The sequence below is a fragment of the Salvelinus alpinus genome, chromosome 39 (assembly GCF_045679555.1).
Source record: "Salvelinus alpinus chromosome 39, SLU_Salpinus.1, whole genome shotgun sequence".
Classification (NCBI taxonomy): Eukaryota; Metazoa; Chordata; class Actinopteri; order Salmoniformes; family Salmonidae; genus Salvelinus; species Salvelinus alpinus.
In genome coordinates this window covers 862,627-886,456 of record NC_092124.1, presented here as the reverse complement: position 1 = coordinate 886,456, position 23,830 = coordinate 862,627, and the positions used below count along the sequence as shown (strand labels likewise).

General features: G+C 40.9%; 2 protein-coding genes across 2 annotated transcripts in view; one reads left to right on the top strand and one right to left on the bottom strand.

Moving 5' to 3' along the window:
- Positions 1-5,323: 5,323 nt before the first annotated feature.
- On the top strand, positions 5,324-7,268 carry LOC139566832 (fatty acid-binding protein, intestinal-like). Its single transcript, XM_071388149.1, has 4 exons — positions 5,324-5,455; positions 5,838-6,010; positions 6,547-6,654; positions 6,971-7,268. The coding sequence occupies exons 1-4, from the start codon at positions 5,389-5,391 to the stop codon at positions 7,019-7,021; spliced, it is 399 nt and encodes a 132-aa protein (XP_071244250.1). The 5' UTR covers positions 5,324-5,388; the 3' UTR covers positions 7,022-7,268.
- Positions 7,269-14,209: 6,941 nt separating this feature from the next.
- Positions 14,210-23,830, bottom strand: part of LOC139566831 (inactive ubiquitin carboxyl-terminal hydrolase 53-like) — a 47,910-nt gene continuing 38,289 nt past the window's right edge. Inside the window, exons 16-19 of the mRNA XM_071388148.1 lie at positions 18,340-18,418; positions 17,368-18,245; positions 17,000-17,088; positions 14,210-15,235 (exon numbers count right to left, since the gene is read on the bottom strand). Coding sequence (XP_071244249.1) covers positions 17,012-17,088; positions 17,368-18,245; positions 18,340-18,418 — 1,034 coding nt within the window. The 3' untranslated portion in view covers positions 14,210-15,235; positions 17,000-17,011. The remainder of the gene's footprint in view (positions 15,236-16,999; positions 17,089-17,367; positions 18,246-18,339; positions 18,419-23,830) is intronic.

Genomic DNA, 23,830 nt, shown 5'->3' with positions numbered 1-23,830 from the left:
TCTTGTCACTGTCGCTGCGCTCAGACCGAGTGAGCTACGGTCAAGCGGGGCATCTCGTTGAACTCGGCACGGCCTGGAGATAATAGTAATGCCATTGTAGGCTTTGTGTGTCTTTAAGCACCGTACTTTTTCACTCCATCCTTGCTTTTTGTGTGTGTGTGTTTGTGTGAGAGAGCTTTTCTTTGACATCTGTTGGGAGAAATGACTGATTACAGTTCATGAGGGTTGTCTAATCACACAAGTGAAGTTTTGAAAAGATATGACCTTTATTACGCTTCATACCTGACCCTATGGCACCATTTTAAGGTACTTCCAGTTGACATAGGAAGCTGAAAGTGAACACATACCCTCCTTGGGGTAGGCTCTTATATAATATTGAGCTTTAAGTCTTTATGTTAAGAACTGACTTATTAACAGAGGGTTAAATGAGTGTGTGTTACTTCATAAAATCACATAAAATCACAGAATTCTCGCAGAGCTTCGAGACCCACTTAAAAAATGTTCGTCTGAACAAACTGCAACTGGATCTGTGAATTTTTTGGAAAAAAAAATCCTCTTTGTGAACATCACCAAATGGTCAATGTACGATTTCTCTTAAATTACGATAGATAAATGGCTGGTTCTTTTTTTCCTGACACCGTATGCTTAGGTACTTTGACGTGAAGCGGTCAAATTAGCACCCTACTTGCGTTTTTGACCTTTAATCCCAGAAAAATGGCCATAACTCAAAAAGCGCCGAGGCCTCGACGTCATCTCGTTCGGGGCCAACTGCCCGTTACTCCAAACCTACGCTCACCGAGTTTCGTCTTCGAAATATTTTCCGTTTAGGAAAAAAGGCCGCGCTCGTAACCACGTGCTCGTGCGCTTGCAATATGATTTATTTTCCCTCTTGTGGGAATTTTCGAGAATGCGGAAAAAAGTCAAAAATGTGTTATTTTTATAAAACGGAAACCGAACGCCCGAGATGTTTTCTTCGATGACTTCCCGAAAGAGCTCTCCCCCGCCCGCGGCCCGACGCCGTCCGCGATTTTTGGAAACGTCGCCGGACGTCTAGTAAAGGACCGTACATTCGCAATGGGACTTTCTTCACTAACCATACGGCTCCCGCCACAGAGTTCCCTTAAGGTATGGACTATATGAGTCAAGGTAATCATAAACTTAAAGGCTACTGGGTGGGTCTGGTGTTTTGGCTGATTTCACACAGGATTATACACCTGTGTGTTGGCAACACCCCTGGATTAGACCTACAGTATGGACACACACCAATATCATTGGATTAACAGAGACTAGGTCTGAGCTCACTGTTGATGCTATAACTTCTTGTCATGACTCAGGCATCTCTTTCTACAATGGCTGATGGCAGAAGCAAGATAGCCTGCACCTTAGTCAGCATTAAACGCTAAGCATCCTTCTTACAGTAAACTCCAGCACACTGGCATTCTAGAATATAAAGCCCAGTGCAGACAAAACTGAATTTTCCTGTGTTTTATATTTCCACGCTATGATGTTGGAATAATACTGTGAAATGGTGAAAATAATGATGATGCCCTGTTAGTGAAAGAGCTGTTCGAAAAGACCACCTGAAATGTCTGCCTGCTTTGGTGGGGTAGAGGTTTGGCCTGCCTGGTGACATCAAATACTTAAATTACTTAATAGACCAATAAGAAAGAGAGTTCCAAACCTCTCTGCCAGTAACAGCCAGTTTTCATGTTCCCCTCTCCACTCAGACCACTGCAAGACAGTCCTAGCTAAAGTCTTTCTGGAGAAATTGCTCTTTGATAAGAAGCTATTTTGTTTCTTATTGACAATTTTAATTGGAAACAATCACAGTAAGGTACTTAATTGTTACCCATAAATTATTTGATATTGAGATCATTTAGACTAAAGGATCTTAAATAGACTTAAAACACTGCTTAACCCTGATGAACATCTTGACAGAAACATTGGTGCTAAGATCTAATGAATTGTTTTTAGAGCATTCTAAAAGTACCAGTGTCCTGGAGTTTCTTTTCAACAACTGTATATACTGTATGTTTTTCCTCCATGCACCTGCAACTACATAAAGTAGTGGACTGTCTTAACAAAATGAAACAAAAATATTTAAGCTGACTTCATTCCAGTGTCCAGAAATGTTTATTTGCGTGGTATGCAAATACGGGCATATTTATTGAGATATCGCCTGATTTGCTTCTTATATTTGCGCCTCTTCGATGGTCCAACATCCCTGTCTGTTGTTCGGTGCTTTCCCGGGTAAGGGGGCAGTAGCTCTTCGGCTGCATCAGATTCACAACTGTCAGTGTCCATGCTAGCTGGGCTAACAACAAATGTAGAATTACTGATGCTAGCATTGGATGTGCTTGTGGAAGCAGAACAACTTGTGTCATCGACAGGTGCAGATGTAGTACTGGTGTGCGTTTCTATGGACGCGGGCCTTACTTTTTTTTAACCATTTATCCATTTTCAAGCAAACGGAATGAGCAGCAGCTATGTTTGGCAACATACGGATCGTTAGTGGAATTCCCCCGAGAGAGTTACGGTTAATGTGATTGGATGTTAATTATTTGACTAGGCTACCTGTATTTGACATTGTGTTGTTATTTCGCTGAACACTAGACACTGATTTATTCCAGAAGTATCGAAATGAATGAATTAATTCATGGTACACTTCTTTAGTGGGAAAGAACCTGACATACTGTAGGTAGCATACAAGTTTGAAATGGTGCTAGACAGGGAATCATTTTTCTATCTATTAACCTATATTTTCATTTTAAAGAAAGCTACACCAATTTGTAGAAATGAACAGCAGAAACACAGCAACCCAGTGCCACACAAACATCGATCCATTCATTACAGCCAATGTTCTCCTACACGTCAGATTATTTCCCCATTGGCTCTTTTTGTGGCAGACCACCTAAACTGAGGGCATCATATTAACAGAAAAGAGCATCTGCTATTCTCCTATAGGACAGTAAAGACATCACAATACGTTATCTGTTAGGGCTTACACTATCCCTGTGCAATATTAACTGACAGCTACAAAGGTCATCATTTTTAGGTCAAGTAGTGGGACGATTATTAAGGTTAAAGTCTTAATGGAACCAAACTTTATCAGAGATGCAGATGATTAAGATAGGCAATAGAGAGGCAATGGTTAAGATCCAAGACCACCGATGTGAACCAGTCCTAACACATAACTGTCCTTATCATGACATCTTTACTGTCCTATAGGAGAAGAGCAGACGCGCTTCTAAAGGTGCACTCAGTTTAGGTGGTCTGCCACAAAGAACTGGTGGGGAAATAATCTGACGTCCATAGACAAAATAGGCAGCGCTATCTATGCAGAGCCAAAGGCGAGAATGACGCCAAGTTCATGGTGAAAGTTTACGTCGATCTTTATTGTCCCATATAAGACATGGGCCAGAGGGCAACTTTTCACATATTGGTCCACCCTGGGTTGGCATAGTCTAATGATGAGTTTCATTAAGGTCCATGTCTGTGGGTTATGTTTTGGCTACACACGAGCAAAAGACAAGAGCAATGGCAAGTTCATGAAGGTTACGTTTATCTTTATTGTTTCATAGTCATTGGGCCGGGGGGGGGGGGGGTTAAAAAAGATTTTCATTGAGGTCAATGTCTGTGGGTTATTTTCAGTATGATAACCACTTATCGCATGTAGCTAAGTTGTGGTTATCTGTACATTAATGTTATGACCCCGATGAGGTAAGTGCTCTATTGTGACACGGTCCCTTGATGATAACTCACACCAAATTTCACATACAACATGGAGACCCATTGAGAAAGTATTTTAGTTATATAGAGTCATCATATATTTAGTCCATGAACTAATAGGGACATTTGATCTGCAGGCAGGATGACACAGCAAACTACATACAATACAAACCAAAGAGACAATAATATAAACTATACATAATGTAAAATAAATAAATAATATATATACAGCACATTGTGCTATTGAATAAATATACATGACTAGGAAGAAATAGTAAAAATATGAAATTAAATAATTTGATATTGGTTTAAGGTTTACTTGATTGAAAAAACACATTTATAAATGTGTTTAAATGTAGTTAATGAACTGTTATTTATTCGTTTATGGATGAAATACATATACATTCGATTTTTAAGTGTAACCAAAATATGGCCATGTAACCACAAAATCTGGTCACAATCACCATAATCTGATCAAAATTTGCCATGTCTACACTTGGCATTAAAATTAGTCTTTTATCAGTCCACTGTGACTGTGGCTTAAGCTACGCACAACGGACACAATTGCATTTTATCGATTGCAATTTGAATGCACAGAAATACTGTGATAAGATCCAGTGGCCCAATGTGAGGCCCCTTTTTTTAAGGTACCTGTGACCAACAGATGCATATCTGTATTCCCAGTCATGTGAAATCCATAGATTAGGGTCTAATGAGTTTATTTAAATTGACTGATTCCTTCATATGAACTGTCATTCAGTAAAATCTTTGAAATTGTTTCAAGTTGCCTTTATATTTTTGTTCAGTATATAATGACATAGATAAAATGATATGACTCGTTTCTGAAAGTTAGTCCAACACATTTTCAATTTTCAATTGCTCACCTCTCACTTTAGACCCCTTTCAGCACAAATAACCAACAGACCCTAAACGTGTGTGAGAGAGAGAGAGAGAGAGAAGGGGGCAAGGGAGAGGCAATATCTCTTAAAGAGAGAGAGAGAAAATGGGGTTAGGAGACACACATAATTTTAACTCATATTTGATGTTTGTTTTTCAGCGGCTGTGTGATCAGATGATTCCACGGTACCACCAAGGGGTAGCTTGGGACCGTAATAAATTGTTAAATTGCTGAGCTCCGCTACTACCACTACTACTATACTACTACTACTACTACTACTACTACTACTACTACTACTGTTACTACTTGTCTACTACTATTACTACTTGTCTACTACTACTTGTAGTAGGAGTCGGACCAGCAGCAGTACTGCTCTACTAAATAAAACAGTGACCCATTGTTTATAACAAAGGAACTATCCTGTACATCCAAAGCACAGCACTTGTAAACAGATTATCTGCGACCACAAATAATTATGTGATAGTAAAGGGCAAAGAACGTCAGAACAATGCCCTTGCATTGTATGATCATTAAAGGGACAACTCCCATTATACCCAGTCACAGCTATTGGCACTACACAGTGGGAGATCATGACTTGTGTAGCCTTGAGGAAATATGAGCTTTACACAGCCATATCAGCATATGAGATAGGGGAGAGCGATAAGAGAGTGAGCTAACACGGGACATGGTTTAAAAGGCCAGGTGGTAGGCTAAGGCAGGTCACTCCTTAGAGTAGAGCCAGTCCAACCCTTCCAGCAACCATGACCTACAATGGCACTTGGAAAGTAGACCGCAGCGAGAACTATGAGAAATTCATGGAGCAGATGGGTAAGAGATTGATCGTTTTTGGAAAATGTGTTTTGGGGAAAGTCTTTTGGATATAAATGGTGCAAATGGATTTGAAAGCAAAGACAAGTAGGCCTACAAAATGTATACATTAACATGCATACAAAGTGCATTTAAGAAATAATGATGTCAATTAACTTTTTTACCACAGGCAAATTCAGTGTTTGTAATAAAGCTATTTTTAATGCATTAAATGCCTTTAGATTAGAGGACTATGTATGCACCTTGCACCTAAGGCGCTGTAAAACGAATGCATCATCTCTAGCCAGGCGCTGTACATGCAGATGAAATATCTTGTATAGTTGTTTGCTCATGGTTCAATGAGATTTGGGGTTGGACACATGGATTGTGTGTCTGTTCACAGGTGTCAACATGGTCAAGAGGAAGCTGGCCGCTCACGATAGCCTCAAGATCACCCTTGAACAAACTGGAGACAAGTTTGTCGTGAAGGAGGCCAGTACTTTCCGCACGCTGGATATGGAATTCACCCTGGGAGTCACCTTTGAGTATGCCCTTGCAGATGGGACAATCGTATCAGTAAGCCATGCATTTATACAGTATTATATAGTATTATATTATTGCAGCCATACATACAATGGCTGTGGAAGAGCCTAGGCATAGTTGTTATGTTGATGCATAGTGTATTCCCAGGATAATACATTTGTACCAATATAATTGAATGGGTGCATACCACAATTCCAAATATTTTATTCCTATCTGTTATTGCTAATAACAAAAATGTATTGCATTATTTTTCTGTGCTCAAAAGCTATTGAGAAGCTATTCAGGACTTGATAATGAGTTGCAAAGTACAAGGCAATTATTCTTACTCAATGAAACAGTACAGTCCCATTGGCTATGTTCCAATGTGTCCACACTAGGATACCGGTTAGAACACATTCACAATCCATTTGTGAACCACAGGCCTGATGAAGTATAAAACCTTTCAGCAACTAGATGAATATGATATCATCTTTTGAGATGTGCAGCATGACTGCAATAATTACCTGGAATGTTTCCACTTGATTCTTGGACCAGTATCATGATGAATTATTTGACCTTTCACCCCTCAGGGTTCATGGGGCATGGAAGGAGACATGATGAAAGGTACATTCACCAGAAAGGACAATGGAAAGGTGCTGACAACTACCAGAGCCATTGTTGGAGAGGAACTTGTACAGGTTAGTTACCCTCTCTGGAAAATGTTTTACACACCCTCAATGAAAACCTCCATAAAACATATTTACACTTCTGAAGAAGAAAACAGGCAGCAGACCTTGGCCAAAGTACAAATCAAATGATTGAAAGTACCCGTCTTGTTTTACCTTGGAGTTTGCAATGTTGGGACTATTCCATTGGTTCAATTGTACATGGCAAACCAAATCAAGTGCAGCATATGACAGAAGTATTTGTCATGGATATGGATTTGAACCAGGTCTGGTTGTAAGATATTGTTGTCATAATAATATATATATATATATACTCCTCCTCCAACAGAGCTATAGCTATGATGGAGTCGAAGCCAAGAGAATTTTCAAGAGGGGTTAGAGGAAACCGATCAACCAATCCAACCACTAAGACCAAGAGGCGTTACCTTCGAATCCAGAATGATACCATTGTGACACTGAACATTTTACAACCTTCCCTAAGCCATTGGACCACTTCAGGTCTTTGTGACGCCAACATAATTATTAGCTGTACAAAATGTACTATTTGTGATAGAAATGTATAAAGCAGGTTTGATTTGCACTTCACGTTTTGATATTTTAAGAAGTAAACACGTTTTTGAATTATTTATGGACTGATTTTCTCAATTTCTCAATGTGCACATAATGTATACAGATATTTCTGAATATTCACGATTAGATGAGTACAAGCACACTAATGCAATACGCTATTGCCAATGACTGACTCACTGTTGGCAATCATCAATGGAAATCAAGTGACTTCAAAAACCAGAGGCATACAAAACACGTTTAGTGATTGCATAATTTGAAGTTTATTAAACAATGAATAAAAATAAATGCATAGGCATCTCCAAAAATATAAAGTGTGCACAGTCAGCTATACTGTACATGTTTCTTCTTAAATGGAACCTGTTCAACTTTCTCATGGAAAAAATGCAAAGGCACTCCAGATACAACAGCAGAGCAATATATACAAAGTCCATACTCCCAAAAATAGCCAGTAAGAAGCAAGACTTACATAAACGAATAATAAACTGTATATTACATGAATCATTTAATGTAAAGCATTGAAATAACCAACTTAAAAACACTACCAGTGAGAACTGGGAACACATTTTCATGTTGAGCTACAGTAAAAAAATATGAAAGGGGATTCATACAGTATTTCAACAGCCCAGGAACATTAGTGAACAAATACTATGACATTTTTATTGGGAAGTCCTAGTTTGTTGAGTCTTACCCCAAATTCTTTGAAAGCCAAAATCTCAATAGTTATTTTACCATTACAAAAAATGTATTTTACCAGAAGTAATGGCAAAACCGTGAATTTCAAAGCAGCATTCATTTAAATAAATGCCCCAAATCAAATGACAGAACACAATTGGATTATGAGTAAAATAAATAGCATAATCCATTAAGAAAAATACATTCTTTTGCTAGCTGAAAAATTACAGCCAAGATGCTAAGTATTCAATAGCTTTTTTCACGTAAAGATTTTTGCCCATAGACGCTGCACTACATTTTATGCCGATGAGTCAACATGTAGGACCTGAAACGTGAAAAATTCTAATATCAGGGATATTGACTTGCATTGAATTTGTGCCATACATGCTAAAAAGTTTGGAGACAGTGGCCAGTTAAACAAAACCAAATCATGGATTGCTGTCTTACCTTGACCATAGACTGCATAGACCAACATGTCATTTTGTAATTTGGGTGAACTATCCCTGTAAATTATTTTTCTGAAAGTACCAGGGTCCTCTGGGACATGGGGTAAGATTCAGACTCAAGTTTTGTTTTTGCTTCTGCCCAACCATGCAATTGCTGTATCTGTTCTTTGCACATACGTATTGCAAATGGATCGAGGAACATTGCAATTAAAATAAACAATTATGTTAATGAATCTACATACAGTGGCTTGCGAAAGTATTCACCCCCCTTGGCATTTTTCCTATTTTGTTGCCTTACAACCTGGAATTAAAATAGATTTTTTTGGGGGGGGGTTTGTATCATTTGATTTACACAACAGCCTACCACTTTGAAAATGCAAAATATTTGTTATTGTGAAACAAACAAGAAATGAGACAAAAAAACTGAAAACATAACTTTTCACCTCCCCAAAGTCAATACTTTGGGGGGATGAAAAAAGAAGCTGAACCTCCATCCCAGTCTCAAATCTCTGGAGGACTGAGACAGGTTTCCCTCAAGAATTTCCCTGTATTTAGCGCCATCCATCATTCCTTCAATTCTGACCAGTTTCCCAGTCCCTGCCGATGAAAAACATCCCCACAGCATGATGCTGCCACCACCATGCTTCACTGTGGGGATGTTGTTCTCGGGGTGATGAGAGGTGTTGGGTTTGCGCCAGACATAGCGTTTTCCTTGATGGCCAAAAAGCTACATTTTAGTCTCATCTGACCAGAGTACCTTCTTCCATATGTTTGGGGAGTCTCCCACATGCCTTTTGGCGAACACCAAACGTGTTTGCTTATTTTTTTCTTTAAGCAAGGGCTTTTTTTCTGGCCACTCTTCCGTAAAGCCCAGCTCTGTGGAGTGTACGGCTTAAAGTGGTCCTATGGACAGATACTACAATCTCCCCTGTGGAGCTTTGCAGCCCCCTCTGGGTTATCTTTGGTCTCTTTGTTGCCTCTCTGATAAATGCTCTCCTTGCCTGGTCCGAGTTTTTGTGGGCGGCCCTCTTGGCAGTTTTGTTGTGGTGCCATATTCTTTCCAATTTTTAATAATGAATTTAATGGCGCTCAACGAATTTAATGGGATGTTCAACGTTTCGTATATTTTTTTATAACTCAACCCTGATCTGTACTTCTCCACAATGTTGTCCCTGACCTGTTTGGAGAGCTCCTTGGTCTTTATGGTGCTGCTTGCTTGGTGGTGCCCCTTGCTTAGTGGTGTTGCGAACTCTGGGGCCTTTCAGAACAGGCGTAGAAATATATATATACACACTGAAATCATGTGACAGATCATGTGACACTTAAATAAAGTCCACCTGTAGACAGTCTAACTAATTATGTGACTTCTGAAGGTAATTGGTTGCACCAGATCTTATTTAGGGGCTTCATAGCAAAGGGGGTGAATACATATGCACGCACCACTTTTCCGTTTTATTTATTTATTTCATTTCACTTCACCAATTTGACCTATTTTGTGTATGTCCATTACATGAAATACAAAAATAAAAATCTATTTCAATTTTAGGTTGTTATGCAACAAAATAGGAAAAACGCCAAGGGGGATGCATGCTTTTGCAAGGCACTGTACGTATCCCCAGTTAGCCGCAATGTGGTTTTGTCCATTGATGACTTAAATACCATAAAACCACGATGTAGCTCTGTTGCAATTTTTTTATAACAGGCAATGGAGTTGAGATATCTGGAATGTGACATTTTCCTCTCACAAAGAAGCACTTTGCATGAGCAAGCTACCTATAACATTTTCAATATGTAATGGCATGTGATCCAAGGATAAAGGATATGGATGGATAAAGTACCATCATGGATAAAGTACCATCCCACCTATATAAAATAAGCAAAGTGTTACTCTGTGGGAAGAAAATGTCACCCATAAAGTGTTAAACTATGAAGTGTTAAAGGTTCAATGCAGCCACTCAATATCAAATCGTTTCTGTGATTGTTTTCAATTAAAATGGTCAAAAAGAAACAACAATAGCTTATTAGGAAATAGCAATTTCTCAAGCAAGAATTTTGCTAGGACTGTCTGGAAGTGTTTGAGTAGGGAGGGGAAAACTACAAAAAACTACAAAATTGTGTTTTTGCTGTTAATTGCTGTTAATTGGTCTAAAAACGAATTTACCGCATGGTGATATCACCATGGAAGGCCAAAACTCCCTCTCACCAAAACAGGCTGAAATTTGAGTAATTTCAAACAGCTCAACACAGCTCTTACACTACAATTATTACAATTTCACAGTATTATTCTAACCTCACAGTTTGGAAATATATATAGAACACGGGAAAAATCTAGACTTTGACTACACTGGGCCTTTAAAGTTTTATACATTAGCATTGCACTAAATTATCTATTATCTTTTATCACCAAAACTGAAGCCATTTCCCATTGGGTTATTTACCTAATACGTAGGCGGGTAGGTAGCCTAGTGGTTAGAGCGTTGGGCCAGTAATCAAAAGGTTGCTGGATTGAGTCCCCGAGCTGACAGGGTACAAATCTGTCATTCTGCCCCTGAACAAGGCAGTTACCCCACTGTTCTCCAGTAGGCTGTCATTGTAAATAAGAACTTGTTCTTAACTCACTTAAGACTACTTAAATTTAAAAAATGTTTTCCTATTTTCCATTCACAATGTTAAATGTCAAAATGATGCATGTAAAAAAAACATGAAAATAAGTAGAAGTTATGGTTCCTGGTTTTTGACAGGAAAGGACCCGACTTATACAATGAAAACGGTATAAAATGAATTCTAATGTGAATGATATTTGTTTGGCTTCATTCATAAACATCTAGAGGACAACTTGCTATCATCTTCATCAAAATTGTAATAAATTGCACCTTAATAAATTGCGATACTATGGGTGTCATTGACAAAAACATATTGACACAATCATGCTCGCATAGTGTCCCACACCTTGGCCCGGTTTCAATCTGATCGCGGGTTATAGGCATTGACGAAAACATATTGACACTATCATGCTTGAATACATTAGTATTCCACACCTTGGGACACTATGCTATTTTTCCGATTGAGACAACACTAACAGCACTTACCGTGAATAAGATCTCCGTGAATGTGGGAACATTGCCTTTAAAAGCTACAATAGCTATAACCCGTGATCATATTGAATCCCTACCGTTATCTTCACTAAATAAATACAAATAATAATGACAACTTAAAGGATATTTTCACTGTTTTCACACTTACCTCTATTTTTTCCACTTACTCTGAAAGTTGTCTACGGAGCCAGAGAAGCTGTCATCCACAGCTTTGATTTGTTTAAATAGCCACTACTAACAATGGGAGTGATAGGGGCTTTGCTCACCATGTTCAACATTGCACGACAAAATCAACTCAAATACCTTCAAATCAGTGGTGCGAAGGTGAACGGCAAGGCACTGGAGTGACAAACCACCCTTGCTGTCTTTTCCTGGCTGGTTCCCTCTCTCCACTGGTATTCTCTCTGACCCTATTACTGGGGCTAAGTCACTGACTTCCCATGCCGTCCCTAGGAGGGGTCTAGCTTTTTTCACTATACTCGACGTCATCTTCCTGTCCGGTTTTGCACCCCTTGGGCTCGTGCGGTGGGGGAGATATTTTTGGGCAATACTCCGCCTTGTCTCAGGGTAGTAAGTCGGTGGTCTGTTTATATCCCTCTGGTGGTGTGGGGGCTTTGGCAAAGTGGGTGGGGTTATATCCTGCCTTGTTGGCCCTGTCCGGGGGTATCGTAGGACAGGGCCACAGTGTCCCCCCATCTCAGTCTCCAGTATCTATGCTGCAATAGTCTTTGTGCCGGGGGGCTAGGGTCAGTCTGTCCTATCTAGTGTAATTCTCCTGTCTTATCTGGTGTCCTGTGTGATCTTAAGTATGCTCCCTTTAATTCTCCAATCTCTCTTTGCTTTCTCCCCTCCCGGAGAACCTGAGCCCTAGGACCATGCCTCACAACTAACTGGCCTGGCGACTCCTGGCTGTCCCCGTCCCCAGTCCACCTGGTTGTGCTGCTGATCCAGTTTCTGCTGTTCTGCCTGGAACCCTGACCTGTTTAGCGAACCTGCTCTTTCAACCCTCTCGACCTGTCTCGACCTGTGAATGCTCGAGCATGAAAAGCCAACTGACATTTATTCCTGAGGTGCTGACCTGTTGCATCCTCTATAACCACTGTGATTAATATTTAACCCTGCTGGTAATCTATGAACGTTTTAACATCTTGAAGAACGATCTGGCCTTAACGGCCATGTATTCTTATAATCTCCACCCGGTACAGTCAGAAGAGCACTGGCCACCCCTCAAAGCCTGGTTCTTCTCTATGTTTCTTCCTAGGTTCATGCTTTTACATCAGCATTGCTTGCTTTTGGGGGTTTAGGCTGGGTTTCTGTATATACACTTTTTGACATCTGCTGATGTTAAAAGGGCTTTATAAATATATTTGATTGATTGAAGTTACTTAGAGGTGATTTTGCAACAAATTCTGAACATAGTGAGCTTTCCCCTATCATTCCTTTTACTTTTTGGTTAGCAGTGGCTAAAGTTGATCAAGTTAGCAGTGGTTGAAATAAATCTGATGTCTCTCCTGGCCTATAAAGTACTTGCACGGTACTGTACGTGGAAAAATTGAGGCAGGTCCCAAAAAAAGTGAAGATATAATTTAAGTAGACCCAATAACATAAACCAATTGGAATTTGGATGTCGGTTGGATACAAATGTAAAGTATGCCATGCGCATGCTCATACTGTACACATCACTATTGTTACCTCTTTATAAGTCCTCATGCAGGTTGGCTAACATTGTAACAGTTGTCTATTCAGCAGGATAACAAGTATGCAAACACAATGTTAGTGTTTGTATTCTGAGATTGCTGAATTTGGTGCTCATATTCGGAAATAAAATTTGTGTTGGCCACACGATCAGGGATGCACATTATCTTAAACCAAAAGGTACACCTCTTGATCCCAGAGGTCAATGTCACACTGTAGCAAGTGTATATTCAACAGGTTATCATTATATTTGACTGTGTTATGCCTTGGGCTGCCCTTTCCAACTTCCAACTCATCTATCAACATACATAAACATTTTTCTCTCTGACAATGGACTATCAAACTGTATCTTCCTTCAAAATACATATACAGTGGGGAGAACAAGTATTTGATACACTGCCGATTTTGCAGGTTTTCCTACTTACAAAGCATGTAGAGGTCTGTCATTTTTATCATAGGTACACTTCAACTGTGAGAGACGGAATCTAAAACAAAAATCCAGAAAATCACATTGTATGATTTTTAAATAATTAATTTGCATTTTATTGCATGACATAAGTATTTGATCACCTACCAACCAGTAAGAATTCCGGCTCTCACAGACCTGTTAGTTTTTCTTTAAGAAGCCCTCCTGTTCTCCACTCATTACCTGTATTAACTGCACCTGTTTGAACTCGTTACCTGTATAAAAGACACCTGTCCACACACTCAATCAAACAGATTCCAACCTCTCCACAATGGCCAAGACCAGAGAGCTGTGTAAGGACATCAGGGATAAAATTGTAGACCTGCACAAGGCTGGGATGGGCTACAGGACAATAGGCAAGCAGCTTGGTGAGAAGGAAACAACTGTTGGCGCAATTATTAGAAAATGGAAGAAGTTCAAGATGACGGTCAATCACCCTCGGTCTGGGGCTCCATGCAAGATTTCACCTCGTGGGGCATCAATGATCATGAGGAAGGTGAGGGATCAGCCCAGAACTACACGGCAGGACCTGGTCAATGACCTGAAGAGAGCTGGGACCACAGTCTCAAAGAAAACCATTAGTAACACACTACGCCGTCATGGATTAAAATCCTGCAGCGCACGCAAGGTCCCCCTGCTTAAGCCAGTGCATGTCCAGGCCTGTCTGAAGTTTGCCAATGACCATCTGGATGATCCAGAGGAGGAATGGGAGAAGGTCATGTGGTCTGATGAGACAAAAATAGAGCTTTTTGGTCTAACTCCACTCGCCGTGTTTGGAGGAAGAAGAAGTATGAGTACAACCCCAAGAACACCATCCCAACCGTGAAGCATGGAGGTGGAAACATCATTCTTTGGGGATGCTTTTCTGCAAAGGGGACAGGACGACTGCACCGTATTGAGGGGAGGATGGATGGGGCCATGTATCGCGAGATCTTGGCCAACAACCTCCTTCCCTCAGTAAGAGCATTGAAGATGGGTCGTGGCTGGGTCTTCCAGCATGACAACGACACGAAGCACACAGCCATGGCAACTAAGGAGTGGCTCCGTAAGAAGCATCTCAAGGTCCTGGAGTGGCCTAGCCAGTCTCCAGACCTGAACCCAATAGAAAATCTTTGGAGGGAGCTGAAAGTCCGTATTGCCCAGCGACAGCCCCGAAACCTGAAGGATCTGGAGAAGATCTGTAGGGAGGAGTGGGCCAAAATCCCTGCTGCAGTGTGTGCAAACCTAGTCAAGAACTACAGGAAACGTATGATCTCTGTAATTGCAAACAAAGGTTTCTGTACCAAATATTAAGTTCTGCTTTTCTGATGTATCAAATACTTATGTCATGCAATAAAATGCAAATTAATTACTTAAAAATCATACAATGTGACTTTCTGGATTTTTGTTTTAGATTCCGTCTCTCATAGTTGAAGTGTACCTATGATAAAAATTACAGACCTCTACATGCTTTGTAAGTAGGAAAACCTGCAAAATCGGCAGTGTATCAAATACTTGTTCTCCCCACTGTAAGTACTTATGTAACCCACAGTGCATCAGTGATTTGGCATTTGACACTGATTTCAATTGAAGTTCTAGGAGCAACACTTTTCCAGTCAGCAGACTCTTTGGCATCCAGTTCAATAGATTATTTTCCATGGACATCAGACCTATGAGTAAGAAGAGGACAGTAGATTATTATGATATGGATCATACTGTATGTGTACGCCATGAGTACGCCATGAGTACATTTCCAAGAAAGAAATGCCATTTAGCAGACACTTTTATCCAAAGCATACATACATTGTTTATGGGTTAATTGCCTTGCTCAGGAGTAGAACGACAGATTTTTAGCTTGGCAGCTCGGGGATTTGTCCAGCAACCATTCGTTACTGGCCCAACGCTCTAACCACTAGGCCCACTGTCCTGGTGTTCAAAGCACAATGCTCTACCAACTAAGCTACAGAGGCCCACATTACCAATGTGCTATAGAGCTTGTTACTAAAAATCTTTCTTGTCCTTACACACTTCTTGTACTGCAGACCTGGGTAAAATATATAATGTCAAATATTTTCAAATACATGGGAGTTTCATTTAATTTGGTTGAGTACAATGAAACCAACGCAACAGTAAAAGAAGTGCACCACGCAAACTAAATATTTCTGATTAACATATATTTTTAAGTATTCGACCTATGTATTTGACACAAGTCTGGTTTATTGGTTGTGCATTTTTCAGCTCTTGTTTTTGCTTGTTTAAGTTGACATTTTAGTCATTAGCAGACACTTTTATCCAGAGCAGCTTAGTTAGTGCATTTCTTAAAGGCCCAATGCAGCTGTTAATTTATCAATATCAAATAGTTTCTGGGTAGCAATTAAGTACCTTACTGTAATAGATTTCTGGGAGTCTGGGAGTGGTCTGAGTGGGGAGGGGAAAACTGAAAACTAGCTGTCACTGGCACAGAGGTTTGGGACTTTCTTTGTTATTGGTCAATTCATCAATTTACCGCATGGTGATGTCACCATGGAAAGCCGAAACTCCCGCCCATGCAAACCTGCTGATAATACGGTAATGTATAGATTGTATTTTCAACCAGCAACTTTCAGATACAGTGCGGGTAGTCTGTGCGGGTAGGCTAGTCTACATGATGAGATTATTATGTGTAAGAGCGAGAATATGTGTATTTGTCAAATGGCAGTCAAGCATCGATCATCATCTCACCAGAATAAGACATTCGATATATATTGTAAAGGAGCATCAAGATCAATGTGCACTTTCACCACCATGTGAAGTTCATCATCACTTATTATCTGTAGCCTAATAAACTGCATGGTTTACCGAGTCGTAGTGGGAGGACCACCCACTATATCATCGCGTGACTCCAAGTTTACTTCGATATAATGGTTATTATATCAATACATGTGCATAAAGGCCTTTCCACCACCATTTCTCGCATGATACATTTTACAGACCAAAAAATGCCCCAGGTCGAACAAACAAATGATCTGTCGGCATTTATAAAATTGTATCGAAACTGTTTCCATCACAGCTGTCGTGTTTTTTAAAATACGGTATCACTTTAGTCGCATAAAAAACGGTGGAGGGAAACATGGTTACTGTAAGCAAATATTTCCTCAATAAGTAGCAAAGTCAGTGCTTGTCCTGAGTAGTGGTATCGAACAGCTTAAGTTCTGGTATACAGATGAATATATATTTTTTACTGCATTAAATTAAAATGAGAAATGTCATGCATTATCATCATCTACAGGGAAATGAAATGATTTTGTGTCTGCCGATCTCTCACTGATTTTGTCTCAGGCGAGTGCAGCATGCCGTGCAGTAATGCTTGTACAAAATAAACTGCATCTGTATTCATAGAAGGATCTGGTAGTGGAGCCATCAAAAAAGTGCTGATAAGAGGAACTATCACTTACCAGGTAATACCATCACAAATAGCCACGCTCGTCCAGTCCTTTGGCTGTCACTGGGTTCCATTTTGCAGTGGGCTTATTGCTGTTATGGCCTGTTTTCGAGGAAAAAAATAAAACAATATAGATATAGATGAAGTCAATGCAAAAACACACATGGAATTTAAAAAAAAAAAAAATTTACAGAGCAAATTTTGGGCAGATGCCAGAATTTAAAATATTTGGATGCTTTAATATTTATGCTTTATTAGAGTTGTAATTTTACTGTTGAGACCACTTGTACAGTACGAGGAGAACATGTCGTTTTGGAACAGTGTACTGTACATGAATGTCCGTAGGTGTTTTTACAAGCCGCTGTGACTGTCCAAGCTTACCTGCATCAGGCCGGGTTTTGGGTGGGTCTAGCATGGAGTGTGTGTTTGCGGGGTGCAGGTGGTGGCTGGGGTGTTCTCGGGGCTCCGTCGGTGCTCGGGGCACAATAGCCGAGAGTAGGAGGGGTCGCTGGTGATGGTACTTAAGTCTGTACGTGTCCGTCATGCAATTGTCCACGCTGAAGTACGTGGTGAGGGAAACCCCTTGGGTTGCCGCTGACTCGGCTCCAGGTGGCCTGCAGATGGGCAGCCTCTCCTCACTTTCGCCCGACGACGGGTTGCTCCTCTCTGGGTCCGAGCCCGACTTGGAGCTGGCACCCGACGAGGGCCTCTGCAGAGGGCCATTGGATTCCGACCTCCGGTTGGGGCTGGGGGTATGTGAGGCCGGGGTGGGCCAGACGCTGGGCCGGGGGCTGGTCTGGGAGGGCTCCTGGAGTAGCCTGGGATGGAAGCAGTGGCGGCCAACATCCCCCTGGTGAGGGGAAGTTTGCTGGGCGGCTTTGGGGTGAGGCATTGGTGGCGTGGCGGGTTGATGTTGAGATGAGGGCTCTTCCAGTTCGATATGGGGGGGTTGGTGGAAGGCCAGGTGGTGGGGGGGACATGGCGACTCGGACAGAAGGGGCTTGCTGTTGCTCGAGCGGTAGGCACTGTCCTCTGGTTCCGAGAGATTCCCAGACAGGTTGTCGGAGCTGTTCCACTCCGAGCTGCTGGGTTTACCCAAGCGCCGCAGGGCGGGGCTATCGCCATGGTGACCACCTCTGTTGTTGTTACTCATCTCTGGTGATTCCATCATGTGACTGCTCCTGTTGTCTGAGGAGCTAGCATCCCTCTCTGGACCAGCTCCTTTCTTAGAACTACCGGGGCTGTATCTACATTTTCGTCTGTAGAATAGAACACAATATACTTTTTAAGTGCACAAAATATGGATGTACACATTGACAATTAACGACATTAAACATATCAACATAACATTACCTTGAACTTGGACTACTTTTCAGGAGATGTGGAACTTGATGGTCACAGTTCTTTCCCTGAGATGTCAGTTGATGTTTGTCTAGAAGAAAAATAGACAAAGCTGAAATTAACACACTCACTGCTTAGGATAAAATGAAAATGAAACCCCAAAATGATGCAATCACCAACATTTTATGGAGTTATTTATTTACATTATTTATAAAGTCTGGATAGTTTTTCCCCCACGATAAATCTTGATATTTTGTCCAGGAGGGAAAAGTAATACAACTTGGGGGTGATTCCATTGAATAAATTAAATCAACAGTTAATCAGGTCTGTTAATTCATGATTTATAAATTAGGAATAAGTATTTGACATTTTCATTTAAACCACCATTTTCTAGAGACACATAGAAACTAACACCTAATCGCAGAGAAGAGAAAAAAACTAACAGAGCAACACACAGGAGAGACATTAGAGCAAGAGAGAGAAAGAAAGAAAGAAAGAAAGAGAGAGAGGGATGGACAGGCAGGTAGACAGACAGACACAGACAGAGAGAAAGAGAGAAAAAGAGTAAGAGAAATAGGGAAGGGCCTATTTGTCTCACAGTAACAGTGAGTTGGGAGAGTAAAAGCAGTTCTGTTTTTCTGATGCACGATGGCAGCACAGGGTTGATCTCCACTGCCATTGACCCTGCTGCTGGATCGACCAATCGGCAGACGGTCAGCACAGCAGGAGGCAGTATGCATGCTAAATTCATCCACTTTAAAAATAGAAGCGTCATTTTTCCCCCTTCCTTTTTCCCTTCCCTTTATGCAAGGATAAAAGCTGTGGGAGTCGGTTTGGCTCTAGATTCACACAGGTTGACTGTAGAAGGAAGCATTGCTATAAGCTAACATATTCAGGTGAAGGGATAAAACATGTTCAACTCTATGCTCTTGCATAAAACTATGAAAGAGTGCTTGCAGCCAACACTCGATCACATGAAAATTTAAAAAAGGGGCCAGCACTTGATTCAGTTGCAATCAAAGCTTTGAATAGCTTAGCTTTTATATATTTTACGGGGAACATATCCTACTGGAGCACACAGCGCTCTACACACAAGCTAACATATTAACAACAATGACTAAGGCGGAAACAGTCAAGTCCAGCTGTGGCATCTGAACAAGCATTTGGGGATTACTGTCAGATTAATGAATGTGAAGGGGCTTAATGGGTGAACAGGAGAGACCAAAAGTCAACCAGCGCACAATCCAAATTGACATTCTGTGTACGTTTATTCAGTGTTTAAATTTTTTTTTTTTTATGTGACAAAAATGTCTTCTTTAGCCTCTGAACACACATAGGATAAAACTTGACTAAAATGCCATACTCTGGCCCCTCAAATACACATAAGATACAATGGCATAGAATATCGTATTTATCATCAAATACACATAGGATAAAATGTGAATAGAAGGTCATCTTTACCCTCAAACTCACATAGGACTTGTGCATCCTGTCAAAAGATGTAGCGAGCACAGAATCTACAAGTCTAGAATCTAGCTATCAAGGCAGACCGCAACAAACTCCCTCTAGGAAACAAAGTCAAGAGGGTCGAGCTTAGGCAAGGTTTAATAAGATCGACCTCTCAACATGGCAACAACAAATCATTGAGTCAGGATGTTACTGTATTTTTATATTTTGCCTACCCTCATTATCAGTGTGGAAAATAGTCAGAGACCTACAGTACTACACACGTCTGATAGATTTTGACGTGTCACTTACAGTACTGCTATTTACAGTAGCAACGGTAGGCCATTTGTTAGCTCGGCTCAAAATCTATTTCCACACTAGGTTTATTTAGCGTTTTCTTCTCGGATATCGTCATGTTTTTTAAATAGCTTGTGCAGATTAGAACGTAAGAGATTTGAAGGGCTTGATTTTGCATGACTCACCAGGGCTCTGCAGTCATGACAAAGGTCCTTTGCGTTTAGGGCCTATTGCCCCCATATTCAGTTGGCCATAATCTAGCACCATTAAGTCAGGGGATCAAAATGAACAGTCCCTTAATCTGCTTTTCCTTCTTTTTTAAAGCCTATGTTTCCCTGAAACGTTGGTATGGGGGAGGGGAAGATAATACTGGTATCTCTCTTTTCAAAACACTGAGGATTTTGTCTTTGCTCGGATGTACAGTGGGGAGAACAAGTATTTGATACACTGCCGATTTTGCAGGTTTTCCTACTTACAAAGCATGTAGAGGTCTGTAATTTTTATCATAGGTACACTTCAACTGTGAGACGGAATCTAAAACAAAAATCCAGAAAATCACATTGTATGATTTTTAAATAATTAATTTGCATTTTATTGCATGACATAAGTATTTGATCACCTACCAACCAGTAAGAATTCCGGCTCTCACAGACCTGTTCGTTTTTCTTTAAGAAGCCCTCCTGTTCTCCACTCATTACCTGTATTAACTGCACCTGTTTGAACTCGTTACCTGTATAAAAGACACCTGTCCACACACAATCAAACAGATTCCAACCTCTCCACAATGGCCAAGACCAGAGAGCTGTGTAAGGACATCAGGGATAAAATTGTAGACCTGCACAAGGCTGGGATGGGCTACAGGACAATAGGCAAGCAGCTTGGTGAGAATGAAACAACTGTTGGCGCAATTATTAGAAAATGGAAGAAGTTCAAGATGACGGTCAATCACCCTCGGTCTGGGGCTCCATGCAAGATTTCACCTCGTGGGGCATCAATGATCATGAGGAAGGTGAGGGATCAGCCCAGAACTACACGGCAGGACCTGGTCAATGACCTGAAGAGAGCTGGGACCACAGTCTCAAAGAAAACCATTAGTAACACACTACGCCGTCATGGATTAAAATCCTGCAGCGCACGCAAGGTCCCCCTGCTTAAGCCAGTGCATGTCCAGGCCTGTCTGAAGTTTGCCAATGACCATCTGGATGATCCAGAGGAGGAATGGGAGAAGGTCATGTGGTCTGATGAGACAAAAATAGAGCTTTTTGGTCTAACTCCACTCGCCGTGTTTGGAGGAAGAAGAAGTATGAGTACAACCCCAAGAACACCATCCCAACCGTGAAGCATGGAGGTGGAAACATCATTCTTTGGGGATGCTTTTCTGCAAAGGGGACAGGACGACTGCACCGTATTGAGGGGAGGATGGATGGGGCCATGTATCGCGAGATCTTGGCCAACAACCTCCTTCCCTCAGTAAGAGCATTGAAGATGGGTCGTGGCTGGGTCTTCCAGCATGACAACGACACGAAGCACACAGCCATGGCAACTAAGGAGTGGCTCCGTAAGAAGCATCTCAAGGTCCTGGAGTGGCCTAGCCAGTCTCCAGACCTGAACCCAATAGAAAATCTTTGGAGGGAGCTGAAAGTCCGTATTGCCCAGCGACAGCCCCGAAACCTGAAGGATCTGGAGAAGATCTGTAGGGAGGAGTGGGCCAAAATCCCTGCTGCAGTGTGTGCAAACCTAGTCAAGACCTACAGGAAACGTATGATCTCTGTAATTGCAAACAAAGGTTTCTGTACCAAATATTAAGTTCTGCTTTTCTGATGTATCAAATACTTATGTCATGCAATAAAATGCAAATTAATTACTTAAAAATCATACAATGTGATTTTCTGGATTTTTGTTTTAGATTCCGTCTCTCATAGTTGAAGTGTACCTATGATAAAAATTACAGACCTCTACATGCTTTGTAAGTAGGAAAACCTGCAAAATCGGCAGTGTATCAAATACTTGTTCTCCCCACTGTATATACAAATTCATCTTATAATACAGTTTGAACATTTTATCAAGGGTTGAACTATGATAGTGTGATGGAAATTAAGTATAACATTTACATCACAATAGACAGAAGATACATTATGTATTGTATTGATTTAGAACTATTACTATGATTTTGCAGGTATAACGCTAAACCTTTGTAAGAATAACACAATTTTTCAAGTGTTCTGAGAGATTTGGTGTTATGAACTCTTTAGGGACCGTTTGAAATATGAAGAAAAAAAAATGACACACCCTCCCCCTCAAATCAAAAATAATGATTACCACCATAAATAACAACAACTGTAGCAACCCTGTGTTTATAAACGTGGATATCGACTTCATGAAGTTGAGGGTTTGCCGACCACAAGCTCACTCTCCCTGCCTGTATCATTACACTATGACCAGAGCTGGCTGCAGACAACGATCAGCTATGGGGAAATCGTATTTTCCACATGCTGATGCTATATTTATAATGATATAAAATATATGCAATTCATTTTCCATCAACAGGTTTCTTGTGCCAATGCACCACACACAACCAATAAGCAACATATAACCGCATACTGATTACCGACTTCGAGCGCTTATCATCATGGTTTAGGTCTTCAACACCACAACCAAGAAGAGTATGTCAGTCTCGACAAAACAGAAAATACATCCCTCCCTACTCAGTATTGAAGGCTTGGTTTGACAATCTCCAAATGTCATGAAACCTTTGTGTGTTTTGTAACAGATGTCTCTTTATATTAATCGAATGGCTGTTAATCAAGGAACCTACCAGGTACAACCCTAAATCCGTAAACTTGGGCACTCTCATAGATATCATCCTGACCAACCTGCCCTCTAAATACACCTCTGCTGTCTTCAACCAGGATCTCACCGATCACTGCCTCATTGCCTGCGTCCGTAAGGGGCCCGTGGTCAAACGGCCACCCCTCATCACTGTCAAACGCTCCCTAAAACACTTCTGCGAGCAGTCCTTTCTAATCGACCTGGCCCGGGTATCTTGGAAGGATATTGACCTCATGGCGTCAGTAGAGGATGCCTGGTTGTTCTTTAAAAGTGCCTTCCTCACCATTTTAAATAAGCATGCATCGTTCAAAAAATGTAGAACTAAGAACAGATATAGCCCTTGGTTCACTCCAAACTTGACTGTCCTTGACCAGCACAAAAACATCCTGTGGCGTACTGCATTAGCATTGAATAGCCCCGGCGATATGCAACTTTTCAGGGAAGTCAGGAACCAATATACACAGTCAGTTAGGAAAGCTAAGGCTAGCTTTTTCAAACAGAAATTTGCATCCTGTAGCACTAATTACAAACAAGAATTTCAATAAGCTTTTTTCTACGGTTGGCCATGCGTTCGACCTGGCTACCCCTACCAACAGCAACTTTCCCAACCCCCCCCCCCCCCCCCCCGCCGCCGCCGCTTCTCCTGCAAAAGCTGGATCCTTACAAATCAGCTGGGCTAGACAATCTGGACCCTCTTTTAAAATTATCCGCCGAAATTGTTGCAACCCCTATTAGTAGAAATATTCACACCCCTGGACTTTTTCAAAATGTTGTTGTATTACAGCCTGAATTTAAAATTGATTAAATTGAGATTGTGTGTCACAGGCCTACACACAATACCCCATAATGTCCAAGTGGAATTATGTTTTTAGAAATGTTTACAAATTCATAAAATTTTCAAAGCTAAAATGTCTTGAGTCAATAAGTATTC